Below are 25,714 nucleotides of genomic sequence, written 5' to 3' on the forward strand. Positions count from 1 at the left end.
CGTCATTACTATTAGACTTTACCATTAGATGTGATTTCTGTTTTCCCCGGTATCTTCTGAATAGGGTCGTTTTTAGTGTCAGAGAGATTAGTTATTCTGTCTTGGACCTCCTGAACAATTTTTGTCCATTCCAGTTAGAGCTGGGCGATATGAGATTTTTTCATATCACGATATGTTTTTTTTTTTCATTTCAGGCGATAACGATATCTATCACGATATAAGCCAAATAACTATATTTGTAAGATTTAAATGTGCCGTTGCTCACAAGTAAAATGTGAAATAATCAGCAGCTTGTTTTTATTTAAATATTTATTTCCCATAATAAGTTCAACAGGGTAGATGTACTTAAGGAACATGAGACTTTTTCAGATAAATAAAGGCAAATATTGCAAACTACACAAAAGGCAGCCGCTAAAGCGTTTAAGTTTCAAAACAGAACAAACGAAACAGACTAAATTGTCAATTCCACTTAGAAACAAAGTATTAATTCTAAAAATAAATCTTAGTTTGTTTTACAGAAGAACAGACAAAACTGACTAACTTTTGTCAATATCAAATAAACTGAGAACTAAAAGGAAATTCTCAATCTCTCCTTGTTGTATAGCTGAGCTTTTCAAACAGTTTTAACAGTTACTTTAGTCTGACAAAAGCCGAATGACGAATTAGCGCTTCCAGTCAGAGACTGAGGCTACGTCCACACGTACACGGGTATTTTTGAAAACTGAGATTTTCCGTTTTCGTTTTAAAAAATAATCCCGTCCACACATAAAGGCAGAAATGAAGGAAAACGCTGCTATGAACATGCCAAAGCAGCAGGTGGCGCTAGATTCCTAACCATGCAGAAATGTTGGCCAATCAGAAGTCTAGAAGCCTCGGTGGGAAAAAGTAAACAAAGCTGGGGCATAGAAGCAGAACAGAGTCGTATGTGTGGAGGGACAGTAACTGTGTGTATATGTAAGCATTTAAACACTGCAGAGAGTACAATTAACAGTAACAGTATTGTAGAAATTCATTTCACCGAAACAATAACGTGGCGCACAGTGTGACGCATGCTCCAGTTTATTGTATTTCCAGACTTGCTTTCGGCACAATTTACAGTGCACGCTACTCTGTTTTTTGTCAGACTTGAAATAGCCGAAATACCTTCACACTACGGAACTTCTATGGCTCTTCCGTTCGACAATCTCTCCGGCATTGGAACCATCATCTGTTTTCTCTTCGGTCACGCTCGGTTGATTTTTCTAGTCGGCACACTCATTTCCTCCATTACGCGCTGGCTCCATTACCCGCTGGCTGCTTCCCAAACAAACACACTGCAGCTTGGCACTTGTGCTGTACGTAACAAGCCACGCCACGCGACGTGACGCTGCTTACTACTACTTAATTTGGATTGGCTGACCTTTTTTTTCTTTGAGAACAAGAGCGGCGAGGTCTATCGCAATAGCTTAATTTCTCTATCGAGTAAAAGTTATATCGCGATACATATCGTTATCGTTCTATCGCCCAGCTCTAATTCCAGTGATTGTTGGAAAGTTTTCAGTTAACCATTCCTTAGTCATTGCTTTCTCAGCTGCAGTTTTCAAATATCTGTCTGGTTTTTTGAGTACAGTTGGCAGATTCCCCAAACACATAACATTAAAATCAAAGTTGATCTATGGGCAGATTGATGATCTTTCTGTTCCCACATCCAGCCAGTCAGAGCAAACTAAAGAATGGTCCTGAAAGACTTCAGGAAGTGTCTTTTTTTTAATATCAGTTTTGCTCACTAAACACTAAAGCAACATCTTGGATGGCCTGCCCACAGGGGACCGTAATGTTGGACCGATAATCCTGTTAAAATGCTCCAAAATAGAAAGGAGAGGTGTGACTCCAGGCTGTTGACTACATTTGAGCACACCTGTCAGACAGAGTGTCCACTACCCAACTGGATGACATTTAACAGTCATGGGGAAATTACCTGCAGAGATCAAAGACATTTTTGTACCAAGCTGTAAACATACTGTGAGGGTTTCTGGATTGCTGCCCGGGAACAATATGTTTCAGATGGTTTGGAAAATTTGGTGCTGGTTCTCAACTAAAAACATTCGGTAGATCCCTTCTTTAATGTACCATCCTTAGCCATACACAAAGCATGGCTAACCCTAGTTATTCAAAACTTCTGAAACTTTTAGTGAGGGAATTTCCTTCTTCTTGGTCTATCAGAGATCACTTACCAGAGTCACCCCACCCCACCCCCAATCTGGGGAAACCGAGTTCTTCCCTTTTCTGAGCTTGCCTCGAATAGTTAACATGCCTTAACTCCTTTATAAAAACCTGCCACATACCTAATGTTGTGCATTCAAGGAGTGATGCATGGAAAGGAGCATGCAGCACACATGATTTGCTTCAGTATAAATGCTCCTTGTTATCGCATCATTACATATGTCAACCGGTGTAACAGTCCTCTTTTGTCCTTGGCCAATCGTGCTTGCCAAGTGGTCCTGCGCAAGTTTCCTGAATGTCCTCCCTGCACGAGTGAACCTGATCTCACAAGATTTCCACAACCCTACTCATGCGGCGTACTCGCACGCCTCCTGAGCAGATGCTTTCATGCAAACACTTTGTGGGATAAGCCACTTTCTCTTTCATTCATCCTGGCTCAGTTCTAACACACTCATTTGGCTACTCGGTCATTCGTAGCAGCGCGGAGAAACCTGGTATTCAAATTTATTCAGCTGTTTACAGCATCAGCCTGAAAATATCTGTCTAGACTGTGAAAAGCTCACCTCTGTCTACTCCTCCCTGAGGCCAAGAAGAAGCCCAGGAACGTTTCAGTTTTGAGTTGTCTGCTTTCTTAGCTCACTGTTTGTGGGAAAAGAAATGTGTATTCATGAGTAGTTAGCAGTTATATTTCGTCTCATATTTCTTTTCTTTTGTCTTTGCCGCAGAATGCAGAAGTGTCGGTGTTTGAGGTGAACATCAGATTTGTTGGAGGTCTGCTGTCCGCCTACTACTTGTCTGGAAAAGAGGTAAGTAGAGAAATAAACCTTCCTCTGTTTTGCTTTTATTTATTTATTTATTTATTTATTTATTTATTTTTCCGCCACCTCTGCACTGAATGAAACTTCGGGGAGTCTTTGGGGAATCTCAGCCTATAGTCTGATTGATGAAACAGATGGTAGAGTGGAGACTGAATGAATTAATGTTTTCATGTGCTCAAAATCTTTGGCATTGTCCCCTTTAATAGCTGGTACAGTTAGATGTCTCCCATATTGCAGGGTGAATTTAAGTTCTTTGTGAGTACCATTGCGCCGTCATCTAGTTTGATTGATTTGCTTCCAGCCTTTCTATGGGTGGAAGATTAACTTCTGTGTTGTTGTTCTTGGATCTTGTCTTCTGTAGCGCCTTTTGGCTATTAACAGTTCTGAAAGCTGTTGTATTATTAAAGAATTGAGCAGGGAATTTGCTTATAGACAAAAAACCTTTAGAGGAACTACTGCAGGGACCAGGGCCTGAATTAAGTTCTGGAGTCACCCCCTAATGTCCTTACTTTGGTGCTGGTACTTTAGGTTTGTGGCTTACACCACCAAAATTTGAGACCAGTCAGTCTTCTGCATTACCACAGCCTTCTGGACTTTACTGGAGACCAGTGGCATTCAGCAAATCATGATTAGAAATCTATGGGAGAATTCTGAAGTGCTAATGATGGTTGGCTATCTGCTTCCAGCGAGCCATCAACAGACAAAATGGGAAAACATATCAACCAATCTGGTTGTTATGCGGACACATGCGAACATTACAGCCTCACACTACTTTCAGCTGTGTGGTGGCAGCCATGACTATCTCCCCTTTATAGTTTAATAAACATACTTTGTTTTACTTTTTCTTTGCATATTAAATCCACAGTGCAAATTAGCGCAGCATTTGTTCAGTGTTCTGGTTGGATAAGCACAGATCCTGTCTGCAATGTTGTGAAACTATGTGCAAGTGTAGTAGAAGTGCAATTTTAATAAAAACCAACCAGATTTTACTGCTGTTTTTATGTCAGTGTGACCGAACGGCTTCAAAATAGCTGCCTGGAAGTAGAGCAGAGCGATATGACTAAAAATATTTATCACAATATACATTTGAAAATTTGCGATAACGATATAACTGACGATATAATTGACACTAGACAAAATACTTTACAACTCTACAACTTTATTAGTGCAAAAAAACAAAACAGAACATCAATGTATTTTCACTTAAACAAGAAGCTGTTTTTTATGTGCATTGAAGTTATATAAAAATGTAACAGTGCAAATGCAAATTCCTTGCTGACAGTTCAAGCGGTGCGGGTTTGTAGCTTAGCAAAGTCGTACTAAAACATCTGACAGATTTTCGAGCGCCGTGTACCACATAAAAATTTTTCGAGGTCAGTAAACACAACCAGAATTCATACATAAGGCACACGGGATAACATGCTCTACCAAAAATAGTGCTTTGTTGTGTATCTGACGGACGAAAGCTAAATCAGTTCCACACCACTGAAGTTGCAGCATTTTTACAAACCAGTTCTGGTTCATCCGTTTCATTCAATGATCCACTTTCGCCCTCCTCATTCTCCGTCGCTGCCATGCTTTTTCTGCCATGTGTGTATGAAAACAAAGGCACTGCGCAGGCGCGTTTTACCCATATTCTATCGCGATATTTCATTTTCTTATCGTTGCCCAACATTATACCGGTATTACCGTGAACGGTATGATATGGCCCAGCCCTACCTGGAAGTATTTCAGAGATGGCTTCTGAATGGAAAGGCTTGCTTCAGGAACACATGAGCAAAATATAAGCCGAAATTGGCCAGCAGAGTATCTCACTCATGTTTACAGTGGCCTGAAAGGTGTAAGAGGCAGCATTATGCAGTTATTCAGCCTGACACAATTCTGTGAATGACTTTAAAGAGCTGCTATTTAACTCTGTTCCTATGCAGTGAGATTTATTAGCGACCTTTGCAGGAGTGGATATCAGCCAGATGGCAGAAAATGTAGGCTGATTTAAATCTCAGTTCAGTTGGGTTTCTTTATGTTCTAAAGTAATATTTCACAGACACCTGAACCATGTTTTCATTTAGTCGTTAACTTGTCTTTCACTTACTTTATTTAAGTTTGTCTCACAGTCTTTTTGGGGGGGGAAAGTTGCTGTGGCCTCTTTTAGATGAAGTTTTGGCTGTGCACAAAATTGGTTCAAGTTTGCCTTTGATGCTTTCTCCCAGATGGGCTCTGTAAGATGTTAAAGATCCTGCCAGTGAGGTTACTTTTCTTGAAAATGCGTGTTTTAAACCCAAACCCTGAGATCTTCTTCCAAATCTAACCAAGTTGTTTTTGTTGCCAGACTGGAAACTTTTCTCACTTGTACAAAAATAAGGTTTAAAACAGCCATCCCTTTGTCATATGTCAGCAGACTCATTTCCCTCCTCTGTGCTGGTGTTTACATTGAAATGCACCCAGTCATGTGGTCTGAAGCAACTTTTACTTTCTTCTGTAGTAAAAGAGTGAAAGTTCAGGACACTTGGGGTCAGCGTTCTGCTTGAAAGGGAACTGAGCGGTGGTGTTCCCTCCACCCTCAGAGACTGAATATGTCCTGAAGTGTCTTAGTGCTGAAAAACTGTTTCTGCAACCTTGTTTTATGCAGGAAAAACAAGCGAGAAGGGAGATTCCTCAGGGCTTCTCACTTTACTCATAGTGCCAGACCTGTTGTGCTTGTGTGCATGTGTATAAATCTGCTCAGTGACAAGAGGCTGTGAAAATGACACCTGCTGGGTATTGCGCTACTCTGCCGATGCAGAAGTGGTGTCTTAAACTCAGTTTTTTCTTGATGCCATATCTCCTTTGTATCTTCAGCTTATGACGTTCAGTCTCTAAATGAATGATGAAGCCCCACTAAAGAACAGATAATTCTGCACATCATTACAGCCCCAAAAACCTGATACCAGCATAAGTATAGCCCATACCCCAAAGATCTTCACAGTTGATTTCTGTTTTTTAGACTGATGTCACCAAGTGGGATTTTCCTTTAAGTGGCTTCTTCATTACCGCTGACACTTCAGGAGTAATCAGTTCTTTACATGCAGGTATACACCTTAATCTACATCTTCATCTCGGCAGTGAATGAACGAGGCTTGTGAGGCTAAGCGCTTCTTTATTAGCAGAGGGAGGCGGTGTGGGCAGAAGTCAGACTGGAGAGCAAAACCCATTTCCAAGTTCAGTGAGCATTTCCATGCTTCACCACACACAGCAAATCTGGAGGAATATTTTTTTCTTACTTGTCAAGCGTTAGATGTATGGATCATGTCATAAAACTAAACAGTAAAACTAATAAGAACAGCGAGCGCTACTTAAAGAGTGCAAAGTGGTTACGTTGTAAGAAGACAATAGTTTAATCTTTCCTACTTTGAGTCCTAAAGCTGATAACAAAGTGGGCAGTATAATACTAATGACGGTATGAGCCTATGTGTGTGTCACCATAGTAAAGCTTTTGAATAACCATATGTGAGTCATTTTTTCTTTTTTTGTTGTTGTTTTTCTTTTTTTTTATTATCCCTTAGTCATAAAAAGGTGATTGGGTATTGTCGTCACCACACCGGGTGGGTGGGTGGACAGAGTGGACACTAAAATTTGTGGACACAAAAACTTGATAAATATGTCTCCAAGGATTTTCAAATGGATACCATAAGTGTATCTATAAAAAAATCTCAAATGAGGTTGAACCTTGGTGAACTTGGCCTCAAGGTCAGAGGTCAAGTTTTATTAACTCAAGAAGGAAGTAAGCTTTGATTTTCAAATATATATTATAGGTGCAACTACTAGAAGGGTCAGGGGTAGCGCTGGCGGCCGTCAGTACATTTTTTGCCCACACGCTATTTGTCTGTGGTGGATTTGGCTACAGTGTGGCTGTGGTTCAAGAGGTAGAGCACAGGGTCAGAGGTTTGATCCCCAGCTGCTCTGGTCTGCATGTAAAATGTGCTTTGGCCAGTAACTGAACTCTAAAATTGCCCCGATTCAGCCATTAGAGTATCAATGTGTGAGGTAGAAAATGTTTGAAGGCATTAAAAAAAAAACTACCCCCCCCCTCATTTTTTTTTTTATGTTTTGAAAGCTGATAGCAAGCTTCCTGCATTAATCTTTATTGGCAGCCATAATAATGAGAAAATTAGAAGCTTTTGGTATCATCTGAACTGATTATCCTCTCAACATGAGCGAGACAGTGAATTGAAAACTGACCCCCCTCTTTCTCACTCACCATCACTCTTAGATCCAATTCTTTTATGAGTGTCGCTCAGTTCACCATCCTCTTCTATTTCATTGCTGCTACACAAGGTCCCATTCATTCACCTGAAGGTCAGGGTTCTCTCATGGATAGATGGACAACAGGTAGCCTTGGAGGACTGAAAGCGTGTGATAGTGAAGATGACTGAATGTGGGTAGTGGTGATGCTTTAAATGACCGTCGGTGTATGGTTGCAAAATTGCTGGGTAAAGCTGCTTTGCAGGCTTATGCTTTAAATAAACATGTTCAATTGCTCATAAATGTAAATGTCTAATCAGGCATCTAGCAGCAACTTCATTTAGTCATGGCAACATGGTTAAGATGGTGAAGTTCAAATGGAAAGGAAGTTCACGTGAGTGATTTTGAATGTAGCATGGATGTCAGAAACTGCTGATCTGCTGGGATTTTCCTGCACAACTATCTCCGGGGTTCAGAAACAGTCAGAAACAAGACACTCTAGACTGTCGCGAACTTTAACTCAAACAATCACTCATGGCAACCAAAGTTGGAGCATATCTGGATGCTCAACACACTGCAACCACTGAACATCCAAGGTATGGACATTGAGGCTGTGGACAGCTACAGGTACCTTGGTGTTCATCTGAACAATAGACTGGACTGGACTAATAACTCAGACGCCCTCTACAGGAAAGGGCAGAGCAGGCTGTACCTGCTGCAGAGACTCAGGTCGTTTGGAGTGGAGGGCCCACTCCTGAAGAAATTCTATGACTCTGTTGTGGCTTCTGCTATCTTTTATGGCGTGGTCTGCTGGGGCGGCAGCATCTCTGCTGGGGACAGGAAGAGACTGAACAGGGTGATCCGAAGGGCCAGCTCTGTTCTAGGATGCCCTCTGGACCCAGTGGAGGTGGTGAGTGACAGGAGAACGGCGGCTAAGCTGTCATCCCTGATGGACAACATCTCCCACCCCATGCAGCAGACTGTGACAGCACTGAGCAGCTCCTTCAGTGGGAGACTGCGGCACCCACGGTGTGGGACGGAGAGATTTCGCAGGTCTTTCCTCCCCACTGCTGTCAGACTCCATAATAAAGACTTTAACTGATCAAGCACACACATCCATACATATGCAATAATACTAAGTGCAATAATCCTTTCTGTCATCGTTGTATTTTTACTCAGTTGTATATAGTATTTGTATTTGTATTCTATTTTTATCTTATTGTATATTTATTTTATTTTATTCTACTGTATATAGTATTTTATTTTATTCTATTCTGTACAGTTGTGTACTGTATTTATTCTTATTGTATTCTAATTTTTGCCTCATAACTTTTGCACTGTCCACTTCCTGCTGTGACAAAACAAATTTCCCACGTGTGGGACTAATAAAGGTTATCTTATCTTATCTTATCTTATCGGACCTTGAAGCAGAAGACCACGACTGTTAGCTAAGAACAAGAAACTCAGGCCACAGTTCACATAGACTCACTAAAACTGGACAATAGACGATTGGAAAAATCTGATGTGACTCGATTTCATCTTTTGATCATCGATTGATCATCTCAAACTGGTTTCTGGCATGACAATGAGTTCACTGTACTCAAATGACTGTCACAGTCAAATCGCATAGAGCACCCGCCCTGTCAACATGGACCTAAATCTCGGAGGAATGTTTATTGAGTCTAAAAAGCAGTTTTTAGGGCAAAGAGGGTCAAACACACTACTAGCAAGGGTGCAAATCTAATAGAAAAAAGATGTGCTCCCTGCTACAAACAAGTTAAATTCCATCCCAAAGTAAACAAACATCTATATTGTCTTACAGGTGAAGTTTAAAGCAGAAGACAGAAGAATTTGTGTTTTTCATTTTCACAGTTGGTAGGATTACAGACCTTTAATTCTTCATTTTCACCTAGCGAGGTTTTCTAGACGAGTCACTGACAGGCTTAAACTCCCACTACCCACATCCAGGTACATTATGTGGAGAGATATTTTTATAACAACTGAACACTTGATAGACATTATGTAACTTCCAATTTAGAGTAGCCAAAGAAGATACTTTTTAAAGCGAGAGGCAGCCAGGTGAATACAGAAAATAATACTGTAGATAAGATCATGACCTTACAAAGCATTCCGCCTCTTGACTTTGTCTGCATTTTCTAGTGTTGTCGTCTGAATTGAAAATGAATTCATTAGAGATAGGAGACCTTGTCAACAGCCCACTTAGAATATTCAGAAATGATCCTTTCAATTAAACAAAACCTCCCTTAAATGCATCAAAGTGTTCGCTCTGACCAGTGCAGTTGTGTGTGAGGCCTTTTATTGGTATTTTAATGTATTAGTATTAAAAAAATGCTATAGAGTGTAGTGAACAGAGATGGGCACTAACGCGTAATCTGATTACTTTTTTCGAGTAACGAGTAAAGTAAGGGATTACAATTGCAAAACAGGTCAATAGATTAATGTTAGATTACTTTAAGCACACTGCGTTACTAAAACCATGATTTTTTTGCGAGAGTGTCTCATGACAATGACGTAAGCGAGTGCGACGTTCGTGGCATCAGCTGTGTGCAGATCAACAATGGATAATATAACGAGTGCGGGAGAGAGTATGAGCGTGCAGCGTTTAAAGCGTGGAAGTACTAACCTTATGTTGAGTTTGATTCCATAAAAAGTGACAAAAACATTAGCATCCGCTCTTCACTGCGTGGGAAGAAAACCTCTTTTTACAGCGAAAAACCCCCTAAACGTGCCTGCCCCACTCCTGCTTTACAGGTGAAAATAGAGCAACAGGACCGCTGAGTCTTTGATTTTATTTAGTTTCCGCTGTGTTTTACGTGCATCTATTTGAAAGAGTGAGTGCAAACACAAAAAACTATTTTATTTTATGTGCTGGAATGTGCAGAAAATGGGTTTAATGTTAAAATGTTAAACAAATTTCTTCCAGTCAGAGAATGTTGCATATAATTTAATGTTTGCTTGATGCATAAAGTTAAAAGATTAAAACTAATAAAATAAGTTTTACAAAGAGACCTTCATTTGATTACATTTTATATGATGGATTATGCAGAAAAAGTAGAATTGGGCTGAAAGATCTATTGTTTTATTACCTATTTAGGGGATAAATAACGTTTTAAAAAGTAACTAAGTAACTAATTACTTTTGAAAATAAGTAATCAGTAAAGTAACAGGATTACTTTTTTGGGAAGTAATCAGTAATTAGTTACTGATTACTTTTTTCAAGTAACTTGACCAACACTGGTACTGACAACCTAGTGGTTGCTTTAATACATGTACGAATAAAATACAATGGTCATGTTTGAAGACTAGAGTGTATATTCAGACTTTTTACATAATGTCACACCATTATGTGACAAAACCGTTTTTTCTTCTGCTGCCTTTCAAGTATTTTACCAGTTTTTAATTCAGATGCAGTTCAGATCAAGCCACTAAACTTCTTACAGTATAGGACTGCATGTGGACATGCTTCTTCAACCCTTTTCAAACAAGTCCTGTTGACCGGTTGCAGAAATCCCTTCTCCACAGCAACTCAGATTGTCAGTTGTTGGGTCATCTAAACTGACACTGGTGAGAATTTTAAATGGATCGAGCTTTTGAAGTTTTTCACTTCTCAGTCTTGATCTTATGACCTCTGGACTCTTGCAAATGAGATTTTTAATCTCAAGAGTATTGTTGTGCCATGAAGTGAAGTTTAAGTTAATAAAAAAGTTCTAATGACCCTGAAACTAATGAGTGATCTTAGATAGCTGGCTAACCTTTGCTAATTAGAACTTACCACTGCAATACAGAATATCCTGTCCTCCAGCAGAATTATTGACCCGTCTCTATTGAAAATACATGGAACGGATTCTCCAAGGGATAATGTGTAAATCTTCTTCAAAGTGGAGCTCTGGCAGGAACTTTGCTCCTGTTAGTGACTGAAATACTGCAGCAGCTGCTGTACACCTGCACATGTACAGAAATCTGTATTTTCATGTTTTAGGAAAGATTTTGAGAGTGCCTTTATTAGATGGTTACAGCTAGATGACAGGAAAGTAAAGGAGAAAGCGCCGGGAGGTGACAAGCAGGACATGGCCTGCAAAATTGAACCCAGGCTGCACAGCCTCTGTGCATGTGGTGTAAATTCCACCAGGTGAGCTGTAGGGTGTCTGATAATTGGCAGGGTTTTGCTGCATTCGTGTGGAGTGTCCAGCACTGGCCAGCATCCTGTAAAACCTTTTTTCTTCTTTTTGCCTTTCAAGGCTCCGTGACAAAAGAACTTGAATAAAATGAACTCAATACTCAAAAAAATTAAATAACATGAAATAAAAATTAAAACAACCTTGCAAAGGCCTTCACCTGGAGATCTTAAGATGTTTTCATGTTGAGATGTTCATTGGGTGTTAAGGCTGAAGAGCCAAGAACACTCGAAAGGTCACTTTAAATGTTGAAATATCTTTTATATCAAAAAGCCTTAAATGGGAATAATTAGCTTCCCATTGTAGCTGCCGAAAACAATTAAAAGTTTAAATCTAAGGCCTGTTGGTGATTGAGCTTGGATGTGAAAACCAGTTTTTGAAAGTTTAGAAGATGAAAATAAATGAAGTGTAAGTTAAAGTCAGGTGTCATGTTTTAGGAGCATTCAACAGCTTTTATCCATTTTGGAGTCTTCGCCAGTCTCGACACCATCCTTCTTGAAAACAATCTGAACTGAAATGCATTTTGCAATTCTGCTTACAGCCTAAATTTTGGGGCAGTGGTGAGATTGTTGTCTTGACGAGTGTGATAAACCAGGAGAGAGTGGTAAAAAGTGCTAAAGATGGCCAGAAGGAGCAGATAGTAGAGCAGAGGGACTCTGTGTCTTTGGCTCTGACTCAGAAAGACTGACTCTTTGATGAAAATCTGATCAGAAAAGTACACCCGGTACTGCACCCTACTGGCAAGCTTTTAACGTCTCTGCCTGCATACAGATGTTAGGATGTGACTTCATCTACTGACGAAAGGGGGGAAAAAACAAAGTATAGAAAGGTGTGCAAAGTGTGCGGCTTCCAGTCATCTTCATAATCAAAGCTAAGTGCTTAACGTGGGGGAAAGACAAAGAAAGGACAGACTGAGTAAGAAATGTGAGCAGGTAAGCTGAGAGAGTGAGAGAACAGGAAGAAGGAAGCAGTGCATGAAGGAAGATATTGTCTGTGGGAGACCTGAAGGAAGTGTGGAAAGAGGTGATGATGGATGGAGGAACGAAACTGAAAGCAGTGATGGAAAAAGTTTGAAATAATACAAAATAGAAAATCAGGCAGCAGGTGCTGTGTCCCAGCTTCATCCACACGATAAAAGCAAAGAGAGGAATTTTGAATTGTAATGTGTAAAATTTAAATTACAGCACTGGAAGAATTAACACGTCCTCACTGTGAAAATCTAATTACATTTTGCATTATTCATTGTAAGAAGAGATTTTCATCCTCTTCAAACATTTATTCCACAGTGATTAGAATGAATTGAAGTGATGAATCCTGATTATGATGAAAACTAATCCCAATCTCCTTTAGTTGTGTCTGACAGCGTAATCTGATGATTGCAGGGATGAGTGTCCCAGCTGCTTACCTCATCCCTTAAACCAACACAGATTAAACTGAAAAATCCTGTCACATGATAACAAGCCTAGACACTCGACTCTCGGGTGTGTCATGTACCTCTTTTAAAGACAGATGCCAAAAATAATCATATTTATCTAAAAGTAATGTAAAAAAATGATCCTGTTGTCTTTGCAGCTTTGCTTGTAGAAGACAGAGCATCCACACACTCACGTGATATTCAAATGTAATGGTGCAGAATGGGACCAAACTATCCTGACATTGACAGTATAGGTGGTGTTAGGAAATAGGGCCTTAGTAATGGTTAAAAAAGGGGGTATGTGTAGTTGACGATTTAGTGTTGCTGTATTATCATTTCAAGGTATCAAAAATGGGAAGCATCATGGTCATAGTGTGCAGGTATTGGTGGTTGCTTCAGTTGCTTGCCTCTGAAGTTAAGAGAAGTCAAGAGGAGCCCCTTTGCTCTTCCACCAGCAGGCTTTTCATTCGATATTGCTAAAGGTCTCTGGTCTCCATGTTGCCGCTTGTCACTTCCTGTGTGGACATCCCTTAAAGTAGGGATTATACATGGTTGGACATCTACAGAAACAGGTGAATAGTCTCTCCTGTTTTAGTTGTTTCAGTCTGACAGAAAGGGGCATACATAGTTGGTGCTAGAGCAGGGCGATATGGCCAAAAATATTTATCACGATATATATTTGAAAATTTGCGATAACGATATAACTGACGATATAATTGATGAGAGACAAAATACAACTCCACAACATTACTAGCGCAAAAAGACAACCTTCCATTTATTTTCACTTCAACAAGAAGCTGGTTTTTATGTACATTAAAGCTTTATAAAAATGTAACCGTGCAAATGCAAATTCCTTGCTGAAAGTTTAACCAAAAGGCATTTCCAGTAGAAATGTGCTGACATATCCTGAGCATAACCATGTATAATATCCACTGAAGTTAAAAAGAGGTGCTTTGCAACATTAAACTGCAGTGTGCAGTACATATTTTTTGGACCATAAGGTGCACGGGATTATAAGGCACATTAAGAAAAACAAAGCAGTCAGATAAATCAAACTTTATTAAACTCATTCTTCTTGCTTCCTCCACTTCTGTACCATTGATTCATTAATGTTGAATTCTCTGGCAGCTGCTCTATTCCCATGTTGTTGCAGTATATTAATGACTAACCTCGTATTGTGGATGGATTATCTCAGTTGTTCTCCTGACTGTAGTTTGGTCCGTTTACAGCATCCTGCCATGCGATTGCATTTGTCTCTAACCATGAGGAACCTTCAAGCTAACTTTTATAAGTGGAAAAGTGTTAGTGTTCGTCCTCCAGCTTCACTGTTTATGTTATGCTAACATAGCTGTGTCGCTAGCGATCACGTAGCACATCATTATATACCAGCTAGCCCAACTTCAGTAACCCTACAAACGTCACTGCTGTTTAGTTTCCTGTCTTCATTTATGTTGGAAGTGATAGCAGAGCTGTACGTTTGAATTTTTTCAGAAATCTCTCAGTCAGAACATGCTATATCATGCTTAGGTAACTAGCGAAACTAGCAAGCTAACTTCCGCTAGCTTCCTGCTAACTTCTAACTCCGTTAAATGTAATAAATTTTGTTTTAATGGATGCCTGGAAGCTAAACTTCATAGTTACACCTGGTAAAGCAGCAATGCTGATCGTTTTACTAAAGATGAAAGAATTTAGACAGTTTTTAACGCTCAGTGATGCTGCAGTGTTGTTTGACCTGAAGCATACAGAGTTTAGGACCCAGATTACTCCCAGATTTAAGAGCATCTTAGTCCGACAAATACGACAATAACGACGGCCGCTTGCATGTTCTGCAAAAAAAATGTGCTTTGTTGTGTATCTGATGGACAAACACCAAACCAGTTCCACATCACAGAAGTTGCACCATTTTTACAAACCAATTCTGGTTCATCTGTTTCACTCAACAATCGGCCATGTGCGTATGAAAACAAAGGCACTGCACATGCGCGTTTTTACTCCCATTCTATCGCGATATTTTATTTTCCTATCGTTGCCTAACATTATACCGGTATTACCGTGAACGGTATAATATGGCCCAGCCCTAGTTGGTGCATTATAGGGTATTGTCTTTGCATATGTCCACATGGAGCCTCTCTCTTGGTCTAATAACAAAAGTTATGTCAATCGGCTACAATTGTTGGAATAGTGTGGAAGCTACACTGTTAATCGTACCCATGTGAGAATAATGCTTCTTTCAGCTGCTTCCTTATTCACACACCAGGCGGCACACTGTGGTACTGGATGGTCGACCCCAAAGGAATTTGTGTCTCCTTCCGGTCTCAAACCAGAGCTCTTCGGTGCGTTGGGCAAACTTGCAAAGCATTGAGTGCATTGTCATCCTGTGTCTGTACTCGGGCCTCGCTCTGCCCTAAACCTAACTGAGTAGTATTTCCAGCTGTGTAAAAGCATCTCAACTAGACACTGCTGTTGTGTTCTCATAGGAAAAGGAACAGTTTTAGATAACATCCTGTCAAAAATAAACACTTCTAACTGCTTAAAAGCTTCTCACCCAGATGATCTTAATCTCAATTATGAGATATATGAGTGGGTATTTGTGACAGGGTTCTACTTAGTGCTGCTTTCTTATAACTTAGCCATTTGTCTGGAGAAGCATTAACTGTCTGGCCTCCCCCCCTGCATTATTGAAAGCACTTGATTGTTTCATGGATCTCAATGGCATCGAACAACAGAAATTAGCTGAACATTGGGTTCCTCTTGCCAGGCCTTGATTCATTTCCTGAAAGGTTTTATTGTCACTGATTGATCCGATGGCACAAGAAGCTGGGCGGCCTGGCTTGGGATAGCACAAAACGCCTTTGCCAATTCCTTCAACTAAATTATAGGTCTCCATTAAGATAAGTTTTCCCCAAGTATATTCACAAATTTTAGCAACACTCTAATCTCCAGTCTTTCACTCTGATACTCAGCCTTTGTGATCCAATCAAACAGTTAAAGCTGCTTGAAATAGCCTGTGAGTGAGCTGAAATCAGGCTCCTTGGCGCTTTTATTAATAATTTTCAGTAAGCCTTGCCCATATTTCAGAGTCATTAAATAATACTAGCATTACTCTCATGCAGACTGTGAAATCAGTTACAAAATCACTATTACCAGGTTATTGCTTAACATAATTTGTTTGGTTTGTCACTTTTCTATCTCTGTTATTTAGGTAGAAACCAGGTTTACACAAGTCAGGATTAATCTTTATCTTATAATTCTTGCAGGACTACATAGAAATACACACAATGTTTATCCTTAATAATATGTTAAGTCAATATGAAGAAATGTGGACTGCCTCAACAGAGAACAGGCATGTTCACTTCCTGCATTTAAACACTGCGCCTCATGATGACAAGTACAAGAGTCTATAAGTGCTGTTTTGCTTATAATAACATTTCTCCCAGCCAGTAGCTGACAGTCAGTCGTTCTAATATGACATGAATGCAGCATTACACAGAAAATAGAAGTGAGGCAAGATCAAGGCAGAGAAACGAGGAGGCACTCTGAAAGAGGCTCAAAGAGGAGTTGGCAGTCCCTAAGCTAAAGTTGAGAAACAGCAGGAAGTCTAGATGTGCACTTTTTTTTATGTTATTCGGACATATGGCTGACAAGGCGGTAATTTGAATAGCTGCTTCCTTAAAAAAAAAAAAAAAAGGAAAAAAAAACTATTTTTGTGGCTTCTTTCATTTTTTTTTTTCAAATTTTCTTAAAAAAACCCCCATCTTCCAAGCAGCTTCTTCACAGATGTTAGCCCAGCAAATAAAGAACAGAAGCAAATAAAAACAGCTGTAATTACTATGTTTACCTCTGTGCTAGCCCTTATTAGCCCTGGGCTTGGAACACTCATGTGACTTGTAATAGCAGATAGTTTATCCCAAAGTCCGACTCGTGGTGGGCAACAAAGCAATTGAATGTTTATTGCATAAGCAGAATTAAACTAGATGTCTGCCATCAGCAATCTTAAAATGTTCATTCAAGGCTGTATTGTTGAAGCATGACTCATAATCCAGCATTTAATGACATCCCTGGATTAATAATAACAAATAAAATTAGGGATGTGTTTTTAATCTGGGGTTTAGGTTAGTGCATGGCTAAGCAGTACAAGTTTTTCATTGACATATTAAAATCAAAATATTATCAGAGTTTGCTCATACACTCCACCTTCTTGGGTTTTTAACTCCAGACTCCCTCTGGCATTTCTTTATATTGTAATGTTCCCTTATAATATATAATGTAATCAACTGATATGTGTCCAGTCATTTCCCTCATTTAGTACCAATGAGGATGTGCTCGGCTGCGGCAAATCTACTTTTCTGGTTGTTGGATGGAGAGAGAGTCATGTCCAAACAGAGGTCCTGTGTTAAAAACAACAAATGAGATGATGATGTGAAGGTGTGGAGATAAAAAGAATGTGCTCCTGCTGTTAGCCAGAGGCTCAGACAATGAGAAATACATCCGAAGAAGAAGAAGAGCAAATATAGTTACGATAGGTGGCTGGCGTGAGAAAATAGAGGAAGGATGATTGTTTGGGACCAGGAATGAGACGGGAAGCTGCAGATAACAGGCTGTTTTGTTTTTGTTTGTTGTTTTTTATTTTAATCTAGTTATTCAGGAAGTACAGTAGTCAAAAAACCTCTGTGTTCACTTGGATTTTCCTGACCTATAACATGTCTGCTGATTTCCAGCTCCATATTTTTATTGTTGGAACCCATTAGATTAGCTTTGTACAATCCACAGATCAAAATAATCCTTATTTGTCTTATACTTAGCCTTTGTGCTGCCTCAGTCTTTATCCTCTGTTTGAAACAAGCAGCTTATATGATAAGTTTATGGTGCTTTTGTCTATACCTAAGTCATTTTATCTAAAGTTCGGAGTCTAGTGTATCAGGGGCAGTCTTGCCCATGGATACTTTGCCACATGAACAGGAGGAGCTAAGGATTAATCCACGGGCCTTCTGATTGGTAGATGACCTGCTCTACCACCTGACCCATAACCAGCCCAATCATCACAATGCATCCATCACTGTATGAGGCAAAGAATGATGCTGCATGAATGTGTGTGTGTGGGTTACAGTGACTTTAGATGTACAAAAAAACACCAGTCCTTGGTAATAGAATATACAGTACATATCAGTAAATATGGAAAATCACAGTAGGTCCCCTTTAAGGTCATATCGGATTGTTTAACCCACTTAAAGCCTTTGATTAAAAAAAATGAAAAAATGAATCAGACAGAAGATGAAGCCAAATGGAGTGATCGAACATAGACGGCGGAGAAAAACTCAATTTATGGATTGAACTGGAAGCAACGTGGATACCTACAGACAGGAGCGCACATGCGCGCACTCACACACACACACACACACACACACACACACACACACACACACACACACACACACACACACACACACACGTAACAAAGCCAAAGCAATCCACATTGATAGACCGCCTCCTGAGACTGTGACTTCCCATCAGACTCCCATCGAGCGTGACACACAAACACACACACCCACTACCACAGCTTTCCATTTACCTCATCTCACTTCATTGTGCTGCCACAAAACAGAAGGAAGAGAGAGATAGAAAGCTGGCTGGATATCATTTTATTTCACATTTCATTCAATCAGTGTTTTATTTTTGTTGTGTGTTCAGTAAGGCTCTTAAACAGTCAAGGTTCAGGTTTGATTTCCATTGGGACCTGCGATTCTAAAAATACTGGCAGGCATGGCACAGTAGGGCACTGTACCTAGACTTAAAAGCATCCAATAAATGGTGAAACCTTGTGTAATTGCTATGAATGTGAAAGTGTAGGGCTCTTGTCTAAATGGATCCATGAAACCCTGCAAAAAAGCACCCCGTTTTATATCTGCATTTGTCTGTTTTTTATGTATTTATTCATTTTTAAAAAATGTAAATATAAAGAGATTCGTAGGCACTGAGGAAGTTTGATTCAGTTTATTAAAAACTATTTTGTGTATGTGTTTTCATCCCCATGTTCAGACCGTGTTGGGTATTGAGGGTTCATTTTAAAGTTGTAAGACATCATATGACTGGATTATGTGAATCTGAATAGGTTTTGTTGTTAATACAGTAACACCTATTTGTAAAGCTCACCAGCTACACAAGCCATTAAAACCCTGACTGCTGGAGTATTTTTTAAGAACTGCAGCTTATGAGCCTGAGAGGTTTCAGTATATTCAAAGATTCCTAACAAACTGTATAGATTTTTAGAGAGTGCCAGGTTAAACCAGTTGAACTTAAATTCTTTTTTATTATTTTAGCCCATAAGCCATTTCCCCAGTTCTCTGCCAGTCTACTGCAATCTCTCCAGATATCATTACAACAACTATGATGGTTATTTTGTAAGCAACGTTTAGTTCAAACTCCTCATGTGAAGAAAAATGTAAAATGGAGCAGACTGGCTGATGGACGTAACCAAAATTCATCCTGCTGTTGGTCCTTTAGCTTACCTGTTGCTCTGCAGGTGACAGAGGTCACAACAAACACAAAACTTCTTTTGTAGTATGCTGTAACTGTTAAAAACAATAAGAACCCCTATCATCATCCTGCTGAACTCAAGTGCATCCCCATAACATCAACACTGGTTGAATTCCCACAACTCCCCTTTTTGTGTAGCCAAAAACCAGCCGACTCCACACAAACAGTGGGGGACCACAGGTAGTGCATTAGTTTGACACACCGCACTGATCAGCCTTTGAATGTCAATAAGTAGAAGATAATTGTTGTTCAGTTTTGAAAATGATCTTGTGTGTGTCCAATCCCAGAGAGAATTAGCCTCGTGGTGCTGCTCTGCTCCATCAGAGGTACTTCTCAGGTGGTTGAATTGGTTTGGAAATCATCTCTCAAACCATCTGATATGACAAGAGAGAATATTTTGTCCAATAACTCCCTCCAAAAGATAGCAGTCTGTGACATTTACAGCCAATTCGTTATTTTGATGGGCACACGTGCAGTATATAAAGAAAGATGTAGACGTATGATCACTACCTGACTCTGGTACACACAGAAGCAGGCAGGGACAAGCTCATTGACACAAAGCCACCCAGGGTGTAATCCCATCTCTGACCTCTCGCTGTGCAGGTCAGCACACAGCGCTATTGACCACTGACAGGTGAGACATCCACAACACACACAAACACACACGCACACACAGGGTAATACATTGTGTTGGGCGGAGCTGGCAGACAGCTTCTATCTTCTGTCCTCAGGAAATCCATTTCACTCACTGAGAAAATTGGCTTTGCTGGAAGGGAAGGAAAGAGAAAAACAGCTCCCCCCTCATCCCTTTCCCCTTTTGGCCATCTCTACTTTCCTCCCAAGTAAAGCCCCTTACATATCTACACACATTCACACACATACACAGCCGAGTAAAGGTTATTCACCAAGCGTAGAGAATGGATATTCTTCTGGATATCTATCTTAATCTCTTTTTAGACCGGTCTAATCTGCGCTGAGGAAAGAGAGCAGGGCTACAGTTGGAGAGAGAAGGATTGAGGACAGAGGAAGGGAAGGAGAGGTGTCAAACTAGCGTGATACACTATTTTGTGTCCATTTCCATAGTAACCCTAGTTGACTTGTTCTTTTTCTCAATCAGATTAATCTCTTTAATTATTGTTGTTATTTGCAAACCTGTGAATCATGAGGCAAGAGTGTTAAAGGTTTACCTGTCAAACACCCACCTAACATTTACCGCTGCTGTTTTTTTTTTTTTTTTAGATGTTTTCAACTCTGTAGTTGTACCAACCAAACCATTTTTATCATGTAATGTTAGGTAGACAATTTAACCAGTAATCATAGGAAGTTTACAGGTAATTTGTTTTAGATTGAGTTTTTATGGTTGTATCATTGAACGTGCACATTACAACACTTGGAAATAACTGCTGTGGTAACCGGCAACAATGTTATTTTTAGATCAATTTGAACCACTTACCTTTGAATTTATGGCCAATTTATCTGGAGTGTGGTGTACTTATAAGGGAGCACGTCAACAGTAGTATACACATTGTTTTCAGCAAGTCACTTTGCTCTCTGTTAGTGTCCATTTAATGGGCAAGTGGGAAAAAGGTGCAAACGTAGGATCATTGTTGGACATGAGTAAAACGTCTAACAATGCAGGTTAAATAAAACAGATGCTGAAGAATCTGTTATACCTGGTTTGGGGTGCTACAGCTCAGTCCACGTTTTATTTTGGACTCTACTGAGCCTTCACTTACAGGTCAAAATAACCTTATTTATCCTCCCTATTATCCTCACATAAAGCCTTCCTTCTTATTGGCTGCCTCTCTCAAACAGAAGGTGGGTGGGAGTAGAGCTGGGCGATAGAACGATAACGATATGTATCGCGATATAACTTTTACTCGATAGAGAAATTAAGCTATTGGAATTGACAATTTAGTCTGTTTCGTTTGTTCTATTTTGAAACTTAAACGCTTTAGCGGCTGCCTTTTGTGTAGTTTGCAATATTTGCCTTTATTTATCTGAAAAAGTCTCATGTTCCTTAAGTACATCTACCCTGTTGAACTTATTATGGGAAATAAATATTTAAATAAAAACAAGCTGCTGATTATTTCACATTTTACTTGTGAGCAACGGCACATTTAAATCTTACAAATATAGTTATTTGGCTTATATCGTGATAGATATCGTTATCGCCTGAAATGAAAAAAACATATCGTGATATGAAAAAATCTCATATCGCCCAGCTCTAGGTGGGAGTGGTATGTGGTTAATATGTGAGATGATTAAATTACAGATCCCCTCTCAGGCTGTGTGTGTAATACAAAAATGCACGCTGAGTGAAAAATAGTTTTACTATAAACAACTTAAAGATGCTCAGTTATACAAGGAAAGCAGAAAATGTTTACACCATTACATTGCCTGTTTGATGAGCAAATTTGTTGCGATTCAGCTTCCCGTTGACCCACCAGCTGATAAACTGAGTGATCCCAGCTCTACCTACCCAGTTATCAGTTTTAGTCATCATCCCTGTCTGGTGGCCCACACCAGTTTTCCACTTGTCAGGACACAGTAATCACACCATAGCCTAAAAGCCTTCAGTAGGTCAGCTAACACAGAAACAAAGGTAGTGTTGTGCGTTTCTGTCGTCTCTCTCATTGGCTGTACTTTCCATGAGCGAAACAGGAACACTATTAATACCACAAATTGATGGTTATCAAAAACACTCATTGGCTATGATTAAAGGAGTAAAGGGGTTTGCAGCTCATTCTGTTTGTAACACTACTGAAGTTTAATAATGTATGAGTTATAAAAAATAGGCACCAAAGTCCTGCAAAACATAAATATTTAGGGTTTCACTGTAAAGCTGTATTCTTATGTGATCTTTAATGGGAAGGTTAAAAAATAGCCAAATTAAAAATGCAACCACACAAGTCAAATCACACGTGTTAAAGGTGAACCATGTTGTGACGCTTCCAACAACTTAAGTGAATCAGCAGTATACATGAAAGTGATGAAATTGATTATCATCCCACCATAAGACAATTGATCAGCAGAAGGCTGTAAAAAGGATTGGCAATTAAGTAGTGCAAGATTTTTCAGCACGTCACTCTGATCTGGTTTTTATATTGTATATTGAGGCTAAAATTAATGTAGTTCATGGTGATGTTAGTGCTTCACAGTGAAGTGGTAACAAATTGGAGTGGATAAAAAGCTAACAGGGTAGTCGGATAAAATTATGCAACATAATAATGTTCACGAACAGCAAGAAAAAGTAACACAAGCAGATGCTTTAAAGGGGTGAAATAAGGCCGTGTAAAATGAAATACACTGACAATAAGGGAGCAATATTTAAATGAATTGAAGACAAAGCAGATAATATTTTTTGTCAGTAAATCTAAGCCCAACATAAATTTAATGTATGATTTTTCAGTCTCCAGCCTGATGTTGACATGTGCCGTTGAGATATTTCAAATCTAATCGCAACAATGTTTTTTAATTTAATGGGAATCGGTACTGGAAGTATAGAGGAAAGCTGTGTGGAGGCATTTATGTATAAATTTTACATTTTAGATTTTGATTTTTTAGTGAGTTTCCACTTCTAATCATTACATCATAATGCTATGAACAAGGTAGCAGAGTTGAGTGTCCATGTTTCCCATGGCTTACGGAGTAGAGCAGCGAGATTTCAGAGGCTGATGGTAAATGCCGGCTCAGTTGATGAAGATGAGTCAGGTTAACTCCTTAAATCCTCATGTCATTAAAAGACAACATTTTAGAATATCTGTCGTGGATAAATAAAATGGTATATTTGTATATTCCTTGGTTATTTTAGTGTGCACTGAATCCCCAATCCTGGTTTATTTGAAACTATTTTTTCCCTGTTTCCATTGCTCTCTTGCATGCTCAGGATATTTTACAGGCTGTTCACTGAAGGCTTGCTTTCTGTTGTATTAAAGCAGTAATTGGCAGATTTGTGTCTTTGGAACAGAAAGCGGTGAGGATAAGTGTGTGTGTACGTTGGCAGCATCTATTTATCTCCTATTACAGATTTGGAGTGATGGATGTAAGAAATGCACCCTATGCTTGTGATATTAATGAATCACAAATAAATCCAAATCTGGGACAAGGTTAACAGTATCATATTATCATCTTGTTACTGCTCATGAGATAAAGCTTATTCTCTCAGAAATAGGTTGGTATTAATAGCTTTTATTCTTTAATGGTCTCTGAAGTTGTTTTGATTCATTTGTGGAAACAATTCTAAACAATGGTATGTGGCTATATGTACAAAAGTACGTATGATTATTAATATGAAGGGATACATTTTGCAGGAATCATTTCCTCCTCTCCTGCAAAGTGTATTCCTCACGTGCATTAAACACTATTGTAGTTAAGCTCTTATTTAGATGTCTGAACTCGTATCCAATCTCAGTGCTAATGTCTGTCCGCATGTTAGGTAACGACGTCGTTTAAAAAATGTTTCCAGGACCAAGCATCTCTATGAGGCTTTTGTTTCTCTATTGTCTAACATGACTCAGAGTTTCTCTTGTTTTTGAATGGAAAAAAAAATCTTCCAAAGCTTCTCATTTTTACCCCCCAACTGTAAAAGGCTGATGAGGTATTGTCACCCTGCTGGGCAGGCAGGCAGCGTGGACAGTTTATGAATAATTTGAGAACGAGGCAATGTCGAACCTTCCAGTTGATACCGTCGCTGCATGTACTAAAAATCTCAGACAATCTCAGCGACATCAACCTCAAGGTCAAGTTTTTTGAAAGACTTGTAAATACGATAACTCAAGGAGGAAGTCGACGAGGATTTTCAAATTGATATCATAAGTGCAGCTACTAAAAATCTCGCATGACTTTGAATCTCACTGACCTTGATCTCAGGGTCAAAGGTCAAAGTTTTCTGAAAATCTTGTGAATGCCATAACTTGAGAACAAAGCAACATGGGATTTTGCTGGGAAATTGATAGCGTAGGTGTGTCGACTAGGAGGCGGAGAGGGTAGTGCTGGCAGTCGCTACTGTTTTATAGCACAATGCTTGTGTCGTGTACATCTGTAAGCTTTTTAAAGGTCACTGAGTACACCGCAGATCACACTTAAAAAAAATCACTGTAGGGTCGACTAAGATTTAAATTTGGACAAAAAATGTTTTCACAGCAGATGGGATCTGCTTACATGTTTTCTTGGCTAACGTTTTGTCTATTTTGGTGTCCTTTTACTTATAGGATAGATAATTTAAAGATAACTAGGCCAACTTCACTAACCCTCCAAATGCTGTTGGTTTCCATCTTCATGTCCAAAGTTATATCAGTGCTAAATGCTTTATTAGTTAATTAGTTAGAAGACGGTATATCATCCTCACATGCTAACTGCTAGCTAATTCAACTAAACCTTGTAAATCCTCTTTTACTCTTATTTTAATTTTAAAACCAAGGTGAATGGCCACACCGATAGATTTGTTTATCTGGGCTGGTTTGAACTCTCAGTGACGCTTCAGGGGGTTTTTTTTAACGAAGCATTTGGACCCGGAAATGGGAAATGACGTCAGACTTTAAAATCAGGTACGGCTACGACTGCAGTTCATTTAACAGTCTGATGTAACAGGATTAGAAAGCTGAGCAGACAACAAACTACGACAGGATAATCCATGTTGTGTTACACATGCAAAGATGTGTGTGTGTTGGGGGGGACCTTATATCAGCCTTGAATCAGCCTGTGGCTTAGTTCCCTAAGTACTTTATTAGTACACACTCTTAACTCCATTCGGCTTCAGAAACACACACACACAGCCTGTCACAGCAGTAGACTACTTGACAAGGGGAAAATTGGTTTGGTCAACAGGGTCGCCATGGGCTGAGTCTTCGCTCTTTCCTGTAGCTTACCAAAGCCTTTATCAGCACTGTGTATGTCCGTGTGTCTGAGGGCACACATGTAATTCAGCCAGTTGTGAGGCGTGATTTTGTAGCTCCCTAACAACTACACACTCTTGAAGAGTGTGTCAGAAGAGGAACCAAGCCTTTCCTCCTGCAGTGCTTTGACAGACTGTGTAATTGCTACACCACACTATGCTTTATTTTCCCCTCGCTCCCCTTTTGTCCTGTGCCTTCACACACTGCGAGCAGGAGGACACATTGGTCTCTGTAAATCATTCATGCCAAGTAATATTTGAACCTCCACCATTTATAACAAAAAATAAAAAATAAAAATTATATATATATATATATTAGAGATGGCACGATACCACTTTTTTATGTCCGATACCGATACCGATATCATAAATTTGGATATCTGCCGATACCGATATGAATCCGATATAGTGTTTTTTAATCAACAAAACTGTT

The 25,714-nt window shown here is 39.4% G+C and overlaps 1 protein-coding gene across 1 annotated transcript in view; it reads left to right on the plus strand.

The window, feature by feature from the left end:
• man1a1 (mannosidase, alpha, class 1A, member 1) overlaps positions 1 to 25,714 on the plus strand; it is a 178,053-nt gene that overhangs the window by 81,961 nt on the left and 70,378 nt on the right. The window contains exon 4 of the mRNA XM_085246727.1: positions 2,928 to 3,008. Coding sequence (XP_085102853.1) covers positions 2,928 to 3,008 — 81 coding nt within the window. The remainder of the gene's footprint in view (positions 1 to 2,927; positions 3,009 to 25,714) is intronic.

This window comes from Mchenga conophoros, linkage group LG15, assembly GCF_057382185.1.
Source record: "Mchenga conophoros isolate Kocher_MC1m ecotype Shallow Benthic linkage group LG15, M_conophoros_male_GT1.1, whole genome shotgun sequence".
Lineage (NCBI taxonomy): Eukaryota > Metazoa > Chordata > Actinopteri > Cichliformes > Cichlidae > Mchenga > Mchenga conophoros.